Raw genomic sequence first — 19,787 nt, 5'->3', positions numbered from 1 at the left:
ATGCGATTTAACAGAATCCTTTGAGTTTTGCCTGAACCTGACAGTGTTCGACTAATGCAAAAGAGTTGTCACTGTGGCAGTCTGTGAAGGCTTGCAGAGAGAGGAAACACCTTTTATCGCCGCAGGGGGAGCAGACAGGCTTTTGGTCCTCCCCACCCTCTGCATGGCAAGCTGCAAACGCTGCTGCTGCTCTTCCAAGGGCTCGTAGCTCTGAGAGCAGTTCTGCAGCTTTTTTAAAAAATTTATTTATTGTGACCTCCGAAGGTACTGGTGTGAAATCAACGTTTTTGAGCCTCTGCCTTAGCTCAGTTGATTTAAAGTCCAAATTGCAGAGCCCAGGAGCCTGGCAGGTGGTGGCGGGGGTGGATGTTTCTTGTAGCTCCGCAGAAAACAGATGTTTTCAAGGCAATTGCAGAGACGTCAAGGCAAGAAAAAGCAGAACTGAGAATCACTGACCTAAGGTTATTGTATTTACCGTAAAAAGAGCCAGGTGTTTCCATTGCCACTCTATGAATCACTTGCCATGCTGTGTCCTCATGGCACGATGGTGCTGTGCAGGCTGGGCTCTGCCGAAACCTGGAGCGGGGAGGAGGAGGCGATGTGGAGCTGTGTGACCCTGTGAGCTGAGTCACTGCACTGTCACCGTGTCGGGCTGACGGGGCCTGCGGGCGAGCCCAAGGCCTCTCCTTTCCCGCTGTGACTCCGTTGTGGGTCATCCTTCCCTTGAGAAAGGACGCGAAAAGGGAGCTCATCGTGAAGGATTTTTCCCTTCTGTAGCCTCGTTAAACAGGACTCGGTGCAGAGTGAGCCGGGCCTGGGGCCCCCCTGAGGGAGCTGCGGCCAGGGCGAGCCGCGGCGCTCCTGGCACGGGAGGTGATGGCGCAGGAGAAGCTAGAAGCACCTGCTGGGATGCAGCCCCCCATCCCTGGAGGGGATTCTACCGGTCGGCCCTGTGCCACTGCCAGCCTGCTGCTCCTGCCCGGGCACTGTGTGGCCACGTTTTCTGCCCTCCCCTCCCTGCCGGGCACAGCCCTGCGGAGGGATTCGGGGGCAGCAGCGGCAGCACAAAGCGGGTCCCGGGCCCCCACAGCGCTGCCGGCTCGGCTGCTGAGCACTGCCACGCTGCCAGATTCTTGCTCTTATTTATTTCTCTTCCTCTCTCCCCTCTTCTCTTTTCTGTAAAACCGTTCTGTGCTTCTCGGCTGGATGGGAGCAGGGTCACGGCCCCCCACGGCAAAGCCCAGCCCCCCTCCCAGGCACAGCTGTGCCGTCAGGAGCCAGTGCCAAGAGGTGGCACGGGAAAGGACGGCTTGCAGTGCCAAGAGGGAGCGTAGTAAAAGCACAGCAGAAGGCACGGAAAAAAATGGTTCAGAAAAAGAAAATTGGAATTGCCACAGAAAAAGGTTTTAGTTTCTTTCGCCTCCTCTGTCTGCTTTAACTTTTCAGGTCAGTGACATTAATGGGCTGTGGTGGAAGTGAAGTAAATAATCGAATACGCCAGAGGCAGCACATCGATTTTAAGTCTCCCCTCAGTAATTAGTGACAACCTTTGTGGGGACTGCTGGGTTTAACAAACCTCTGGCAGCAGGAAAAACAAAGCAACACAGAGGAGAAGGAAAAAAAAGAAAAGGCTATTGCTTGCTTTTTTACTTTTATCTTGTTTTTACCAGAGTCATATTGGGATAATTTTAAAAAATACTATTTTTTAATAGATCTATTAATGTGTCATAAGTTTTAATAATTTCTAAAAAATAATTTCAGTTTACTGCTCTGTCCAAGTAACCCATGTAAAAGGTAGGTACCAGTCAGCATAAGGTCATTGCATGGTAAAAAAATTGTTTCACAGTTTGATCATTCCTATAATGCTGCTACTTAATTGAACAAAAACTAGTGTAAGTATTGAGGAGTCTTACTGAGGTACCTACAGCTAGAGGCAGAGCTGTCCTCACACAGTGCCTGTCCAGCTCACTAATACAACAAAGAACATTCCTGAAGCTGAAAGATTCCTGCTAGAAATTTCACTTGGGTTCACTTAAATTTTTGGTAAATGAGATTTCCCTTTGCTAATACAACAATAATATATCTTGCATTTTTTCCTTTTAAAATCATTAATTTTAAAATACAGATATGCAATAATCCATTTTCATGTGATTATGCCACTTTGTATTTATAAACTAATTGTTAAGAACACACATGCCTACTAAAAAGAAATAATTTGGAAAAGTTACCAAAATGGTATGCTGGCCAGCCAATGAATTATACTTGTTCAAAGGCCATGAAGGAGGCTTTATATAAGAGCCTTTGCAGGTCAGTAGAGTCCTGGGATAAGTTCATAATAGAGATGAAGAACTGAGACACAAATAACAGTTGCTAGTTCTGATCAAAAATTTGGTTCTCTTAAGGCAGGTAAGAGGAGCTGTTTTCAGATTTCTTTTAATGAATGACTTAAAAGGCAAAAAATGAGAAGAGGAATTGTTCATATGCTTTTCTACTTGAAAGACTAATAGAAAAATGGGACTGTCACTGTGTTTTCCTCATGCACTGAGACTCATTCTTCTCCCTTATTACTTTCTCATGTCTCTGGTATGTGAAGTGTTCATCATAAAATGGATTATTTGTCTTGCATGCTGCAGGTGGATGGGGATAGTTAGTAAGTGGCAGTAATGATAAATGCCTGTTTGGGGATCAAGATACACCTAAGAGGCCTCGTTCTCTCTCCTCCCTTATGTGTCCCAGTTTTGCCCCAAAGTAGTGCATGAAGAAGTAATAGGGTAATAATATGGGACACGAGGTAGTGTGAGATTTCAGAGTAAAAGGAAAGCCAGGATATAATACAGAAAGTGGATTAATAAATGGATTAACAATCCTACTTGTTTACAGTAGGATTGACCAGGAACTACTTGTAAAAGAAATGAGGTTAAAATTAATGAACAGGTGAATCTGTATATGTAATCTGTCAGAGCAAGCAACCAATAAAAAAAAATGACTCTAATTAAAGTCAGTAGAACAGGAGGGAAAGAGTAGCTTAAAACAAACCAAACAAGTTGGTATCTAATCAAGCATTCGGCTCACTCTGTACAGTTTTCCTCCTTGTCTTTAGGTTTAAACCCCAGTACCCTTTAGCTGCACTGAGGAACACAGGGTTAATTACCTGTCACAGCTCAGGTGTTCAGTCACAGCCACACCACATGCTTGTTTCCCAGGAGCAAACAGTCCCTTTTGAAATAATGGCTATCTGTTTTCAGGTGCTGGATGTTATCCTAAGTATACAGGAAGCTACAGCTAGTAAAACTTGTCCTCTTATGTGATCAGCTTCTACTGGTTTCCAAACAACTCCACTAAAACCAGAGTGAACATGAAGTTATGGATCTTTTTTTCCTCTTTCCTTATAGTTTGTCAGTAGAGATGTTTCTTGGAAATGGTTTCCTTATAGTGCAGATTTCAGTGGTACTGTTCTTCCCCTTGCTGGCAGGTCCCAGCTGGGAAGGGGATGCCAGTCCCTGAGCACTTCTAACAAGAAGCACCAACACAGGATGTTCTCATTTTCTTCCAGTACTAAAAAGCATCTGGTGAGGGTGTAGTTGGATCACTGTGCTCCATGGGAATGAGTCCTGTATTGCTAAACAGACCCTGTGGGTTACACCATCACAGAATTTTTCTCTCCCACCACAGTGGTCAGTTGAATCAGGTTTGCCGTGAGCTCCCGACTCTCCTTTGGCTGCTGTTGTCTCTTTTGTTCTTTGCCCTCCCTGTAATACCCAATACATGTCCTGATTCAGATCATTCTTATCCAGAGTGTCTTGGAGAGGTAAGGAATGACCACAGGGACAGTAGTGCTTACACGTCACCTCCCATCTCTGGGAGAAGGCTGCATGGAACACCAAGTAGAAGGCAAATTGGGGAATAGAAAAGGGCTCAAGACATGCACTGTGAGACAGAGCACAAGTGCGAATGCAGCTGTGTCAATACCACCTACAGAACTGGGATATTGCATCAGCCTGAAGGAATTAAATGCCAAAAAAGCTGCACACAAAAGCTTTTCCTTGAAAATTCAGTGATGAGAAAGTAGACAGGTTATTAACAAAGCACAGTTTTAATAAAAATGTTTAAGGCTTACATTTCAAAATGACTTATAAATAAACTTAATCACAATGCATATATTTTTTTAAAAACCCTATTCATTATAATATATATTTTCTGAGTTATAAAATCCCATATAAATAGCAAATTATTCTCAGTATGCAGATTACAAGAACACATAAAAACTGGGATGTATATCTGAAAGGAATCCTGAGTATGCACTCCAAAAAGGGCAGAAAATAGAACAATGGTAGAGTTGGACACAAGAAATGCTGTTGTCCCAGCATGTTATTTTCTCAAAAAAAAAAAAAAACAAAACTGAGAACTTTTTGGTTGCTCAACCTTGTTCAGCTCCATGGACTCAGGAATGGCTCTGGATACTTCACTCCTAGAGATTTCAGGAGCACCCTGTAGATTCTTTTGGTATCAAAAAAAGAATGTCTGTCTTCAGATGGACAGAAATAAGGCACTTCCATAGGGCAGGTCAGTGCTGGCTGCAAGCAGCAGCTTGGATTTACAGCCAGAGAGCAGCAGAAGTCGACTCTTGAATGATGATGTGTGGCAACAAATTTGCAAGAGGCAGCCAATTCTTACACTCCTCAAGGTTCCCCTGATTACCCCCCAAAATAACAATATAAATTAAACCAAGAATTAATAAGTGGAAACTTTGCATGTTTGAAATATCAAAGTGAAAGTTCCCTTTTGTTTTTAGATTGAGGTAAGTGAATGAGCAAGTTGGACCAAGAGCCAGTGGTCTGCCACAGCAGGATGCCGCTCTCTGTGTGGCACAAGTCAGAGCAGCATTTGCATCAGAGCTTTCACCTCGTGCTTTCTCCTTGCTTTTCCAAGTGAGCTGCACAAGAGATCAATGTGAGTGGTAACGTTCCCAATGGTGTGACTACATCTCCTAGAACCAGGCAGACTGCAGGACTGCAAGAGGACATCGACTTGCAGAAGCCTGTCAGTGTATTTAAATTCTAAGCTATTCTATTATTGTAGCACAGTGGGCTTTTTCTGGTCATAATGAAAAAAACAGTCAATTATTCATGGGAGAAATAAAGACTATTCTGCCTGTTGTTTTCAAAGAGTAATGTAGTCACTATATATTCCTTTAAACACTGCTATTAGATAAACTATAATGTTTTTTTCATATACTCAGGGTCATGACCTCTGACTTACTTACTACTAAAACATGAATCATAAGAGCAAGCTCACACATGCAAACTGCAGTAAACACATAGAGGCTTAAATTTTGCTTCTTATTAGAGAGTCAACTCAGTAGAGATAATGAAGTAAATTAGAGCTGTTTATAGTCTGGCTTATTCCGAGTTTAGCCGGGATCAAAAACCGGATGAACAACATTATAGTGCAGTTGAGCCGTAGTTGCCGAGAGCAGAACGTCACAAGTAAACAACAGATGCACGATAGCATTTTACATTCAGAAATTCTCAACAGTTTTCTGTCCTTTCAAATACTACAAATAACTTCTTTCTTCTTGGTATCCTATGAATACTCACATGGCAATTTTCTTCCTGGTTTTAGTTCAAAACAACAGCAAGAAGTTGTAATTATTGCACAGTACGTTAGGATGAAAGACTAGAAAAGAGTATGGCACTTGCAGGGTGACTTTTCAGTCCAAAGAAAAGCTCTTCATTTTTTCTGCTAGTTCCTGTCTCATTTCTATATGTTTTTTCAGGTTTTGCACTTCATGAGGCAGGTTAATGTCCCACACTGACACACAGGATTGTAACTCTGGGGAAAAAAAATAGAGAAAATTTGAAAACTGCAACAGAGATGAATTATTGCATAATTAGCAGTGGTTTTGCTTATCTGCTTATTTTAATTACTTGTAAATTCACTCAATGAAGCAGGATTCTTAGGACCTGGAAGACAAGTTACATGACACTTCATGTGTGAGATAATGCAGTCATAGGCTACAAGCTGTTTGTACTTGCTTGTTTGTACTTGTACTCACAATGGTTTGGATTCCAGTTCCTAAATTTAGAATACTCCATTTAAAAGTACTTGAAATACCATTTCTGGAGCCTGTGGGCCATGAGGTACTGACCTGAGCTACAGCTAATGTAGCTGTACTGAGCTGTACTGAGGTGCTTGCATAAAATTTAATCTCTGTTTTCCCAAGCAGATATACCTTAAATGCTTATGAGACTCAAATCCCATTCACTGTTAACTAAAAACTGATTTCATAAGCCAGTGAATATACTGAGAAAAGGTCACTTCTTCAATCTCCATTCATGCAAACAACTCTTTATTCATGAAGAATTCACAGTGCTTTTAGTGGAATAGGGATAATTGAGAACACCTGCATAAGTAGGGGCTCACAAACTAAGGCCCCAAGGATTCTGGGACTCTCTGATTCCTCTCTACAATTAATGTCACTCTTAAATAAAACAAAAATGCTAAAAAGGCAGTAAGTGTTCTTATGGTAACAGGAATTGGGGAATACCATAACGTAAAACCCAGTGCTCTAAGCTTGAGTCTCATTTTATTTCAGTCAGCTCATCTACACTTGCCACCCTTAACTTTATACTGTCGTTGCCACATTTTTAGGAGTTACTGAAACTGGAACGAGATAAAGGTGAACAAGGGCATTGATCAAAGCACCAACCATAACTGTTATTAGAAAAATCCAAAGATGGAGTTTTTCTATCTTCCTGCACTTTGCTATCTTAATTGTCAAGAAGCTTTTACCAATGTCTGACCTAAATCTCCCTTGCTGTAACAGAAACTGGTTAGTTCTTATTGTACCCACAGGGAATATGTAGAAGTCTTTATTCCCTTACTCTTTATTTACATATTTGAAGTCTATTATCATGTCCTCTCTAAGCTTTATTTATATTAACCAACTAAACTTCCCACAACATTTCCTCACAGGTTGCATTTCTCTCCTCTGAACTATTCCAAATAGTCCAGATCATTCAGCAATGTCCCAAACAGATACGCTCCTCCAGCAGAGGCCATATGAGCACTGAGCAGAGTGTAAGAATTAGCTTATGTCTTACATACAGCACTTTTTAATTGGTGTGAGAGTGGTGTTTGCCTCTTCTGCAGCCACACGATGTGGCTGACTCATGATCAGCCTCCTATCAATTATAACCATTTTTCTGCAGCACTGCTGTTTAAGCTGATCATTTCCTCATGTTGGTACAATGGATCATTCCTAATTAAGTAAAAGGTCTTGTGTTTGTCCTTACTGAATTGTATCCTATTTCCTTCCAAACCATTTGTTCTATTTGTCAAGGTCACTTTGAGTTCTAATCCTGCCCTCCAGTGAGCTTGTGTCTTAGCTAAGAGTTGTTTGCAAATCTGAAAAGCACATTATTGTTTTTTCATCCACATCACTCATAAAAACATTGAGAATTCCTGACCTAGCACAGACCCCTCTGGAAATCCATTTGATACATTCTCCAATTAGGCAATGATATTTACTCTCCAATACAGTTTCCCAACAAATTATATTTTATATACTTCAACAGTGGCTTCCTGTGATCCATTTTTGGAGTTACTGTCAGTTTGTATGGAGCCCAGATATGCAAAAGAAAACAAAAACTATTTAATAATAATGTTTCAATAAAATGATGTCAAATGATGATCATGAACTCTACACTCTCAGTGGGTAGTCAAGCACAATAGTGTCTACTCCACTAATACAAATTAATAAAACACAGTTCAGATACCTTTGTGGTATTTGTTGTCTTCGGTGTCACTTTTGTAGCAATATCCCAAAACTAGGACTGCGTTCTTGAGACTCCCTTTTTCAAAGAAATAAAATGACAAATTTTAGTTTTAATGGGAAGTTTTTAATTTAAGGTCAGAAAGAGTAGATGACATCATGGCACTTAGAGGACAGAAAGCAGAACACAGTCAATTGGACCCTTTATTCAAAATCATTGACCATGACAAACCCAGACATGAAGACAATATAGTTCATGTCTCCATTTAATGTCGGGGTTTATCCGGGTTCCAAGGCTTAAGCACGGGATCAGCCAACCAGCCTGTTGAACAAGCCCAAGAACAAAGCACCCTATTATATAGCACAGGCAGAGGTAGTAGGGTCACAGGAAACAGATGTCACAGCAAAGGGACAGGTGGCAAATGAAGTCCCAGTGCACAGCAGAAAGTACCAGTTATCAGTTCGGTTATGAAAAACACAAACCCATGAAATATGACCCAAACTGAGTAAAAATATTCTGAACTAATGATGGCACATAGGTAGGAGTTAGCAGGGAAATGGAAATAGGGGATGGATCATAAGGAAGTGCCTACTGAATAATGCAAAAAAAGACTGCTTGTAATAGATGAGGGATTGTGGGAAGCATAGACGTCCTCCATGCTCAGATTTCTCATTAATTTTTTCTGCAACCAGACCTATCCATACTCCTTAAAAAAGTGATTGGAACTTGAGTATAATGTTTCTTATTTAGACTTGGATCCTGTCTTACTATATAGAAGTCTAAATTTGTACTTGGAAAATGAACTACAGATTTACATATAAATTATTCTCTATGGGAAGTCTCATATCTATTAAACATCAATGTGTTAGGTGACAGAATTGGAAAATGGTATTATATTTCATATTCATATATGAACCACAGATAAAATTATTGTCTCAAAGTCTGGCAATCTTTTTTTCCTGAAATATTTATATCTACTTGACATTATATATTTTAACCTTAAATGAAACTATTTCATACAAAAATATTTCCATTTATCTTTTCTTATTTCACAGAAGCAATGTGATTCTGTTGAAGAACTGCTCAGCAGTCTCAGTGCTATTTTCACTGATTCTGTGAAAATCCCAGTAGAAACCGAGGCCTTGAATTTAGGAAAAAACACCCAGTCCTTATAAATAATTGCTGTGAAAGGATGATCAAAAGAGAAAAGTACACATCAAACTGCATATATCAATCTTATTTGCTCATCTTGAGATTTGTGCAAACACAGCTAAACTCCTTTTCCTGAATAATAATTTTTCTATACATAAAATTTTTATTAAAAATGTTGAGGTGACTGAGATTCAAAGCTTTTTAAATCACACTATACTATTCTATACAATATACTTTCCCTCTCAATGACAGTGATAAGTGAGGCAGAAATTACATTTTCATAGTAACTGTTATTTACAAAATGCTAAAAATAAAATGTCCCTTTATAGTACTAGCATTGTAGCTATCAGGACCAGATGGACTGAAAAGGCTATGCTATAGCGGGCACCATAACAGCTGAGGACTGAACAGACTGTACAAACTTGCTGTCTCAGGCAGAGGCAAGTCAGATGAAGATGGAGGTTTTTTGACTCATACAACACTGCCAGCACTATGAGCTAACTGCAGTCTACAGATTCCTGTGGTGTCAGAAAGGAAAAAAACAGCTCCAGAATAAGTTCATGATGGTAATGAGAAAACATATACACCCTGCAAGTAAGAAATTTGCTAGCAGGATTACAGTGTGCTTCTGAATCCACAACAAGAACTTCAGTGTCTTTTTTGGTTTTTTTACAGCAAACACACTTTAAATCACACTGACAGGGAAACTCCAGAGTTGTTTTCAAAACTCAGTGTAAAGTGATGGGAATCCACATGTCGTGCCACAAAGCACTTTTTGAGTGTATTCCCCGTTGCAGTATCATGAACTTGAGTCAATATGGGCTTTATTACTTTTGGGAGAGATGCAGGAAAGCGTACAGGTGAAGGAAGGTACAAGAGCCAAGGAGTACCCCATACTCAACTACACTCCTCTGGCTGTTTGTTTGTGGTTACCACTGAAACCCCACAGCTCCTGTCTGCCTACAGCAGCTCAAAACACCCGTCCCTGACAGGAACAGCACATCTGTACAAGTCCACACCCTGAGTTCAGGTGTGTAGGACTTTCCCAGCTTTACTGTGATCTGCCTGTGACTCAAATCGAAAAGAACCATCCCTGAATAAGGATAGGAGAAGAAAACAAGGCAATAAGCAATTAAGGAAAAATTATTAAAATCTTACATGGTCCACAGAGAGAGAAGCCAGAAGTGTAACACTTAGGATGGAGAAAGAACACAGGCTACCCGTGTAAGAGAAGACTACGGGACAGAAGATGGTGTGTGCTGAAACACGGCACAAGGATGCAATGAAGTTGGGGGTCTGTCCATGTGCTGATCAGTGACAAGCCAGGGAAGAGCTTTTGCTTTATGTGGGCACAGGTATTCAGCCTGCTGGTATTCAGCGAACACCCAAGTGTCTGACACTGACTGGAGAGGACCGCAGCAGAACAAAATGAATGAACAAATCATGGATAGTGCTAATTTGTTCCTGGAACACCACAACAAACAGGACACAGCACACCTAAACTTGGCACTGACTTCAAAGTACTTGTCATTTGATGGTTTTACTTACCCAGCTGGGCTGTTATCATGACTCTAACAGAATCACAAAAGTTGTCTATAACTCGTACAGGACGACGCGTTGATAAATCAAGCAGCAAGATATGTCCTCCTCCTGTCCCTATCCACAGTGCAGTATTTTTCTGCAGGCAAATTGTCTTCACTCTTCCAGAATAAGCCAGGTTATGTTTTGATTCCTTATTTAGTTTTTCCACTTTGTTCCTAAGAGTATGGAGAAAATTTGTATTGAAATCTGGTGGCACACTATTGCACAACTAATAAAACAACTCTCTTGATACCAGACTTTTAAATAATCATTCATCAAGACAAGCAACAAAAATCTCATGCTAACAAACTGGGATGAAAACTACTGGATGTCTAAGAGCCAGCTGGTCAGCTTCAGAAGGCCCATAAATAGGAGCCAGGTATACTTCTCTCTTCTCTCCCAGTCTGAAGGAGATTAATGTCACTGCAAGTCGGAAGAGCACACCTACACCTGCTCCTAACCTCACCACAAAACAAATGGATGTGGCACATTAAGGGAGAGGAACAACTTAAATGCAAATTAAAATCACTGTCACCGTTAATAAAACTTTGATCTCCTACTGAATCTGTGCGCTGGAGAGATCAGACATTCTTAATCAGGGGATGCAGGAAGTAACTGCATGTAAAAGCATCAGTACCTGAAGGAGAGCAAAAGACTTTCTTCTTTCTTGAGTTAAATGGGTCTTCTTGATATCAGGGAAATTGTGAAATATAAGAGTTTTAAAAAACTGGGATTCTGCATAGAATATTCTGAAGTTTTGGGCCAATGGAAAGCAAAGGAAATCCACATTTGCTCAAAGAGCTGGGCAAATCCCTACCCCTGACAGGTTAAGGTGCCATGCTACAGAAGGCAATCTGACATTCAGCTTTCTATCCATCAGGCCAACAATCTGCAATAAATCACTCACTTAAGAAAATGTGCACAGTCAATTAGTTCAGAAAGTTTTTCTGTCTTCTTGTCCCAGATTTCCACAAAATGGCTGTTTTTCTTTGCCAAGTAGATGGATTTGTCTACTGCTATTGAAATAATGTTTGCATCACTGTAAGCATTATGACAGAACCTAGGAGAGAGAAGAACTCCTGTTAGCTACAAAGAAAATACCTAGTAGAAAAACTTGACTATTATGAGTGAGGTTAGTTTCCCTCTGACTCTTGGAGAATCATTCAGCCTTAAAACCAAATTGGGCTAAGATACAACTGAAAGGCTTTGCTATAATCTTGCTACAGTTTGACATCAATTTTCCAAGTAAGAGTTGGGCTGATGATATCCTTGGAGGTGCATTAATGCTCAAAGGCTATTAATAAATCTTTCTCATCAAACACTGGTTTCCCTACTCAGGAAAAACTCCCCTTAACTTCAAAGCAGGATTTGTCCATGTGAGAATTATATCAAACAGTCCAAAAGCATCAGTCAATAATTTCTAAATAGTTAGAAGTCAGCAATCATAAATGATTAAATATATATAGGGCAAAGATATGCACACATACTGACAAACATGGAAGGACAAATACTATGCTAAGTATGTATGCATAATTCTAAATAAAGCAAACAAGGCCTGGACTAATGCAATTGGAGGAGAAAAACTGATCAGTTGCATTAATACATTTTCTGAATAGATACTGACTTCATAAATCCTTTATAGAGTAAAAATGGATAACCCTTGTTTAAAAGCAGCAGCAAATACTTTCAACACTACTCACTGATATTCCATCTGTATTATGGAAGGAAAAGAACAGAAACAAGCAAACTCAAAGAACGAGCTCTAGAACAAGACATTACATCAAAGTTCTGTCAGAAATCTTTAATGAAAACAACAAAAGTGCCAAGTAACATCACTTATAAGAGAAACTTACAGTTGACTTGTCTTTGTTTCAATGAGCTTTTGAACAGAGAAGTCACTAGTTAAGGCAATGATTTTTGTTCCACAGCCTCCCCAGATTATATTTTTTTCAGATAAGCATGAGGATTCCTTCAAGCACATCAGTGGTGTGCTAACATTTCCTATAGTCACTATCTTCAAAGGTGTAGCACCCTTACACTGCAAGAAAAAATATACTCTGCATTAGAAACAAGGAGGATGCAGACACTCAGAAACTGCTGAAACAAGGCCACACAGCCTTGCTGAATTAAATTTACACATCCAGATTTTCTGACCCATTATAGTTCAGAACATTTCCAGAATGTTACAGACTGAAAATATTCCCATTACACGTCTCATAGGGAAACAGCTTGTGTTAGTGGAAACAGGATAGAGCAGGGACTGACACTTTCTGCAAGCCCTGGAGCAGTTAAAGAACTGGATAGAAAGTCACATCTATATCTTTGGAGACATCTCACACTGGACCATATTCTAGTTCTGCAATGCACTGCAATTCCATAACTGCTCTAAACTGCATATGGTCAGGAGCTAACCCTCAAGAAACAACTGATATAAACAGCTCCCAGTATTTCTTCATCTGTTCTGTGAGAAGAACTCTGACCTACAGAAAACCTAAACAATACTTTCTTTTCTACGAAAATTTACTAAATGAGAAGAAAAAGGAACTATAACAACAATAAATAAAGGAGATTAAAACTGTTAGAATATTCTTAAGAACAACCATTAATGTCAGTCTCTAGCCAGTTTGCCAGGCCTTTCAAAGGAATTTTCCACCCCTTACTTCTACTCATTAAAACATGTGCAGCTCCTCTAAGACTGCAGTAGAAAATGATTTTCAGTTTTAGAGAAGCAATCAAAAAATAAGCAGCATGAAATAAAGCTACTCTTGGTAGCTGCTTTAGATATTCCTGATAGCACTTTGTAGAACAGCAAAGAACAAGTCTACCTTTACTGCTCTGTCTTCAAAAACTGCCAGTCTGCCATCAGCTGTGCCTACCAAGAAGAAATTCTTCTGTTTGCTGAAATAAAATAAAATAATGAATTCTAGAAATGTCTTAATCAGATTAAAAAAAATAAACAAGAAGTCTCTAGTATTGCAAGAATTCAATTAAACAGGAAAAGCAAACACAAACCCTGTGATCAGCAGTGTAGTCCCCAGCTACACTAGGTGTAAAATTAAGTGGAAACATAGGCAAAATAAGCAGTTGTCTGAACAAAGCAGCATAGTTTACAGATGTAATTTTCTGAACATCTACGTTAAGTATTATTTTCGAAATGTAATCCCAAATATTTAAAATTCATTTATACCTTTGCTTTGAAAGAGAATTGCAGTATAAACAAGTGATGGAATCTGACATTTTCTGCAGACGATGCCTTCTTGTTTCATCTTCTGTGTTAACTGCCCATAGAGAACCAGATTGGGTTCCTGCTACAATCCAGTTTTCTTTCTCAGTAGGAAGAGTCACTAAGGCCAAACTTATAATTTTACTATCTGCAATATCCTGAGCCAGAAAAAAAGAAGAAAAACAACCTGGTCATAATTTCAGTAAGGGTAAATGCTAGTAAATTACTGGTAATAAAAATAAAGTACGATCTTCTTGGATTCTTGACAGACCCAAGGCCTAACTTCCCCTTTAAGAAATCTAATTCCCTATTAGCAGAACATTTTCAACTGTGCCATTTATCTTCAAAGTGCTGGGAAGGACCCCTCAAATAGTACACAGGAAAATCTCTAAGCTTAATGCTGAAAAAAAATATTCTCTCTATTCTAACCAAGGTCTCAAAGCCATGAGAGAATTAAGCAAATGGAAGTACACTGCAATATACATTCAGTTTAATTGTGAACAGTAAATGTACTGGCCGAATATTTCTTTTTCTCATTTTAGTTGTAGAAGAATAACCCACGTAATTTATACCAAAGCTACCAACTCAGATGTATCATGGTCAACAGATGGCAGATGGAAATAGAACTTAGACAACTTTGATGATGAGTCACGCTCAGTTCTGGCACACATATTCATCACAGCCCGGGTAAAACATTTCCCCTTTTCTGACGGCACTGAGATGTACAAAAATCACATTAAAAGAACTGGAGGGCATCACCCAAAGTGGCACAAAGGAGATGGCATTCACAGGAGGTGAGGAATTGTTAAAAGACTACCTGGATTGTTATGGGAGGTAGGTATGAAGGCTTGTCTAACTACTACTCCTTTTTGTGGCCTCCATGCTAGAAATAGCTTCCATCTGAGTAGAAGAAAGTTATCCAGTAGTGGAAAGACAGTATTCTGAAAAACTTCAGTCTGGATGGCAGGAAGAGAGGAAAAAGCAACTGCTTTTCTACTTTATTTTGTGGACACAATGATGACTCACTTATGATATTTGTTCTCTCAAAGCTTGCAGAAGTAATATCTTGCTTCTGAAATGCATCTAGGTGCCAGAAAAATAGAATAAATGGCAATTTCCCCACATACCTCACAAGTATGTCCATCTGTATTCAGGTTAACAAATGAAAGTTGTGCTTTTTCTGTGTTCCCATTGCCTATCCAGACTCCTGCCTTCTTGCAGCTTTGATTGGCAGCTACCATGCACTCTGCTGTAGATGTGCTGGGTATTGAGACATACCTCATCAAGCAGATAAGCTCTGCAGAATTCAGCATCTCATAAACCTAGAAAGAAAGCCACAGCATGCACATGGTCACAACAATGGCTTGTACAGTGATAAATAATAAGCAATGGATAACAATATTTTATGGAATATGGGCACGGTATCTCAGCAGGTCTGGTCATCTGTATTGCCACCACTGATGGGCAATCTTTGTGCACTGAGCAACTCTAGGCAATGAGATTAAGGCACGTTTGAAAACTCCTTTCAATGAGCAAGGCGATGCGTGATAATAGACAGCAGGTTTCAGATCCACATTGTTGCTCCTCCTCTCACATGCACGGAACAGTGTGCAACTGCACTGATACTATATAACAAAGTCCTTTTTGCATAGCTCTAGTATGAGACCATATAAGAACAAGAAGTAACCCAAACCATGTTTTAGTACAATCACTATACAGCAACACAGGGGAAAACAGAAGGTTAGAGTAAGTGGCTGGTAGATTTGAATGGAACAGTTTATTCTGGATGGCAAGAGCAGGCAATATTTCATGTCTGTTTCCATTCCAGAAAAGAAGAACAAAAAAACCTCTTTGCCTCTTACTAACTTATTATTTTTCAGAAAGCACAACTTTGTAGTATCATCTGTCATAAAAATATAAATAAATACAGCAAGTAATACCTGGGAAGATGTTGGTCGTTCCTGAGGGTTTTCCTTCAAACACTTTTTAATTAAATTCTCAACTTTAGGCCAGGGGGCACACCCATATTCTTTTACAGGATCTAAAATGTAAAATTAGATAACTTCTTAACCAGCATTTACCATAGGTCTGAGTAACTTCTTATTTTAATAATCATCTAACTTATTCCTGAGCTCCACTAAGAAATATCACATTCTTAGGTAAAATGTCAGCATGAACAGCTTGGAATTGCTCATCTGCCATTAAATGCTAGAGCATGAAATGCTAGAACTAGAGTCCTTTTCATTAACAGCAGTTAAAGCAAATGGATTTTGCTTTATCTTTTTCTTTAATGTCCCTGTACCTAGGACTGAATCACAGATGTATGTGGGTTGTGTTTTGATCAATTCTGACCATTCAAGGACATGCCATGTCAGTCTGTAGTCTTTCAAATTCCTGTGAACACTTTTATCCACATTTATTCTTCTGTGTCTAGGCATAATATATGGAATACAGACAAACTTCCAATAAAATATATAGCAATCAGATAAACAACTCCATACAGTATTTATGAAATATGGAAGTTCAAATTCCCACTCAGTGCTTTAAATATGTATCTTATGACTACAGGTGCTGACCTAAGAACAAATCACTCATGAAAAATGGTGCCTGTATTGCTTTTCCTTTTAGTTCATCACAATCCACAGTAGATATTCCAGTCCTACATTAGACAGAGGTAACATTAATGATAAATACCTGCAGATGAACATATTCAGTTCAACAAACGATAGGCACTATTTACTTGTGAGATCAGCCGGCCCTTCTTTAGGTGGAAATACGTAAATGATGAGCATGTGCACAGATGGAACTGTACTATCCTCAGAAAGTAATACTTCTGATTCTTTAATAGGACTCATAATACAGTCAAATGGACAGCTGCACTCAAAGAGATACTCAGTAATCAGTTCTTGGGATATCCCCTTCAGGAAGGGCATTGAAACTCTCTGAGCTTAGAACTGGACAATTTTCCTTAAGGAGCTGAAAATGTATGAACTCTTTGTCTCTTGTAAAGGAGAAGCTATGCCAGATTAAGTGATGCTGCTCTTTCCTAGATGGAGCGAGACATTTCTTAAAAAATGTTCCATGAGTATATGCACTATTGCAGATAATAAATAAGAACACCAGACACTAAGCTTGTTGTACTATAAAAATTCAGCAGCTCTTGACACTTTGGTAGAAGTTACCAAAGACTGAGTTACACTGTCCAGATGACTACATCATGTCCAGCCTGACAGCCTGTTTAATCTTCCTTCCAGCAGTCAACAACTACATGTAGTAATGCAGATGGAATATGAAGAATGTTACATAGTTGGGCAGTGACTTCACAATCTTTACAAGTTAAAAGGAAATTCCTAATTAAAACCTTTAGGGGTGGCTGCTCTTTTAAGGTAGTGGTGCTTTTTTTTTTAAAGTAAGACTTCAGGGTTTTTTTAAAAGATTTTAAGATAGACAGCTTTTAAGTAATGGATATCTTAATGTAACATATCTCAATCAAAGAACAAAATTGGAATTGTGTTTATCTTTGTGCATGATATGCATTATAGATGGTACCTTCAGCAACATCCATTTTAGCTGGCTCTGGATGAAGTCCCAAGTACACAAAATCTCTATTTCTTTACAAAATGAACCGGCTAGATTCTTTGAAATTGCAATGGAATTATAATCAATGGGATGCTGAATATATGTCTATTTCTCACAATTTCAAGACGATATGAAATTAGGGGAAGATTCTAAAAATTGCTATTATTTAATCTCCTTCTCTGATCACTGTCATATACAACACAATTCAAAAGAGATGCTATTTTTGGAAGAGGCAGGACAAATCTTAAAACTTTAAGAAACAAGGCATACCTGGTAATTTCCCTTGAATTGCTAATTCATCAAATTCATTTGGAAACTTCAAGCCTTCCATTATTCTACCTCCTCCTGTTAAAATGTCATAAAGCAGCAAGCCAAATGAATAAACATCAGCTTGCTGATTGTAAATAACATTTCCTCTGGCAACCTCTGGTGCTCGAAATCCTGCAAATAAATAATTCATTAATAGTTATGTTCATATCAAGATGAAGCCATCTTTATCCTTTAAAAAGTAAATTATTGATGAAAACGTCACAGGAAGTAAACCAAAACCAGCACACTATTTCTGGGCTGGCAATAGTTTGTATTTGGCAGACATCCAAAAATATCAGCAGTAAGTATAAAGGAAAAGGACAGTACATCAATCACTGAGCTCCTGCACCATTACATAAAATAATTACTTTATCAATGAATGCTGAAAATGAAGGGCAAGTCTGCAGTTGTTACTGAGGGCCTAACATTTCACACTTGAGGTCACACTGTCATGCACAATTTAAAAGACATAAAGGCACCTTTCAGCGTGGTTGAATTGCTCAGTGCTTTAGAATGAATGCTAATAGATTCTCTCTAAAGTCGGGGAACAGTGCAAGTATTTATTGCCTTTAAAAATCATTAAGACCTACGTATGGACTATTGGAAATTAAACAACAAATTTTAGCAGTATAATTTCAATATCACAGTAACCATATGAAAACAGCAAAAAATGATGATGAAGGCATGTAATTTCATTTGTTCTCTTTTTAAACCTTTAGTGTATTCCTTGATTCTTCTGTAAGGGGTTAAAACATGAACAGGAAGAAAATGCAAGAGGGCATCACAACTTGTAATATGATTAGGACTGCTCATTGTGATTATGACTAGAGAGTATAGATTTGAGTTACTTTTTACAGACTACATAAAAATCATATTAGCTATTTTTGGACATAATGAACTATAAATCAAAGCATATTTCCATACCTGGTGTGCCCTCTGAGGTTTTTATTCCCATTCGGCAACAATACTGGGCAATGCCATAGTCAGCTATTTTTGCAATAACAGCTGAATTGGGATATAAAGTAAAAAGCAACACATTGTGAGGCTTTAAATCACGGTAGATGATCATTGCTGAATGCAAGTACCTATTAATAAAAAAAAAAATTTATTGAAAGCATCCATAAGTCAGGGATTTATCTGTACACACACACTGAGTGCAATATTCCCACAACAGTAAATCGTGCTTTTAGATGTGAACTATTGTGTTAAAAATGTCAAACATCACTAACATGATGCTCCTTTACCGCATAATGACTTAGAATTGTTCTGAAATACTATTTACTGGCACATACATACTGCAGTATTTTAGTACCAAGTCTTATTTGAAGAGTTGTCGGCAGTTTGAAAACTGAATCTTCGAAGTTTAAGTTTCATTGATCCCTGAGCCCCTTTGCAAGTTTTGTAATTTTAAAGTCACACTGCACTAGATCCCGAGGTCATTCAGGGACTTTCAGAACTTTAGAAATGCACTAAATTAATTTCTTTGACATTTCAATACAAAATCAACAGCCACATAGAAATTGCACCTAGAGCTCTTGCAATTTTTCTGCTTATATGAGCATGACAGAATCAGAATCACTGAATATTCTCAGTTGGAAGGGATCCACAAGGATCAAAGAGTCCAACTCTTACATGAATGGCCTGGAGAGGGATTAAACCCACAACCTTGGTATTATTAGCAATATGCTCTAACCAACTGAGCTAATCTCAGGATCATTTGTCAGCAGAAAAAATCACAAGTAACAAAAGTCTGTGTTATATATCAGCTAATTAACCATAAAAATACAAGCATTTGTCTGACCCAGGGAATATTCTGCTTGGGATATGAGAAAATAGAAGCCTTTCATTTGCAATGTATCTTATTTGCAGCTATACCCTGTTTCTACAGCAATGCAGAAGTCACATTTACCTTAAGCCATCAGCTACATGTAGAGCTATCCTGTGCTGAAGTATTCTAGTTAAACTTGCATTGTCTTGTTGAAGTAAACGGTCAAGAGATCCTTTAAGGGCTAATTCCATCACCAGCATCCGGGGACGGATTGCAGCAGCCAGCAAAGACACTAAACTGGGGTGATGGAGGTGACAAAGCACTGCAAGCTCCTGTAAATTGTAAAATCAGATGAAATAATGCCAATACCATAACCTCTGTGGCTCTGAAGTAAACTGGG

The 19,787-nt window shown here is 38.9% G+C and overlaps 1 protein-coding gene across 1 annotated transcript in view; it reads right to left on the bottom strand.

Moving 5' to 3' along the window:
* Positions 1 to 4,074: 4,074 nt before the first annotated feature.
* The window catches only part of LRRK2 (leucine rich repeat kinase 2), a 66,360-nt gene continuing 50,647 nt past the window's right edge, over positions 4,075 to 19,787 (bottom strand). The window contains exons 40-51 of the mRNA XM_027679306.1: positions 19,529 to 19,719; positions 18,544 to 18,704; positions 17,581 to 17,751; positions 15,672 to 15,772; positions 14,859 to 15,053; positions 13,696 to 13,889; positions 13,334 to 13,406; positions 12,362 to 12,546; positions 11,416 to 11,568; positions 10,476 to 10,684; positions 7,779 to 7,853; positions 4,075 to 5,832 (exon numbers count right to left, since the gene is read on the bottom strand). Coding sequence (XP_027535107.1) covers positions 5,711 to 5,832; positions 7,779 to 7,853; positions 10,476 to 10,684; positions 11,416 to 11,568; positions 12,362 to 12,546; positions 13,334 to 13,406; positions 13,696 to 13,889; positions 14,859 to 15,053; positions 15,672 to 15,772; positions 17,581 to 17,751; positions 18,544 to 18,704; positions 19,529 to 19,719 — 1,830 coding nt within the window. The 3' untranslated portion in view covers positions 4,075 to 5,710. The remainder of the gene's footprint in view (positions 5,833 to 7,778; positions 7,854 to 10,475; positions 10,685 to 11,415; positions 11,569 to 12,361; positions 12,547 to 13,333; positions 13,407 to 13,695; positions 13,890 to 14,858; positions 15,054 to 15,671; positions 15,773 to 17,580; positions 17,752 to 18,543; positions 18,705 to 19,528; positions 19,720 to 19,787) is intronic.

Source organism: Neopelma chrysocephalum, unplaced genomic scaffold (assembly GCF_003984885.1).
Source record: "Neopelma chrysocephalum unplaced genomic scaffold, ASM398488v2 Primary Assembly neopelma1_45, whole genome shotgun sequence".
Lineage (NCBI taxonomy): Eukaryota > Metazoa > Chordata > Aves > Passeriformes > Pipridae > Neopelma > Neopelma chrysocephalum.
Note: the sequence above shows the minus strand (reverse complement) of the source record. Positions and strands in the feature narration are given on the sequence as shown.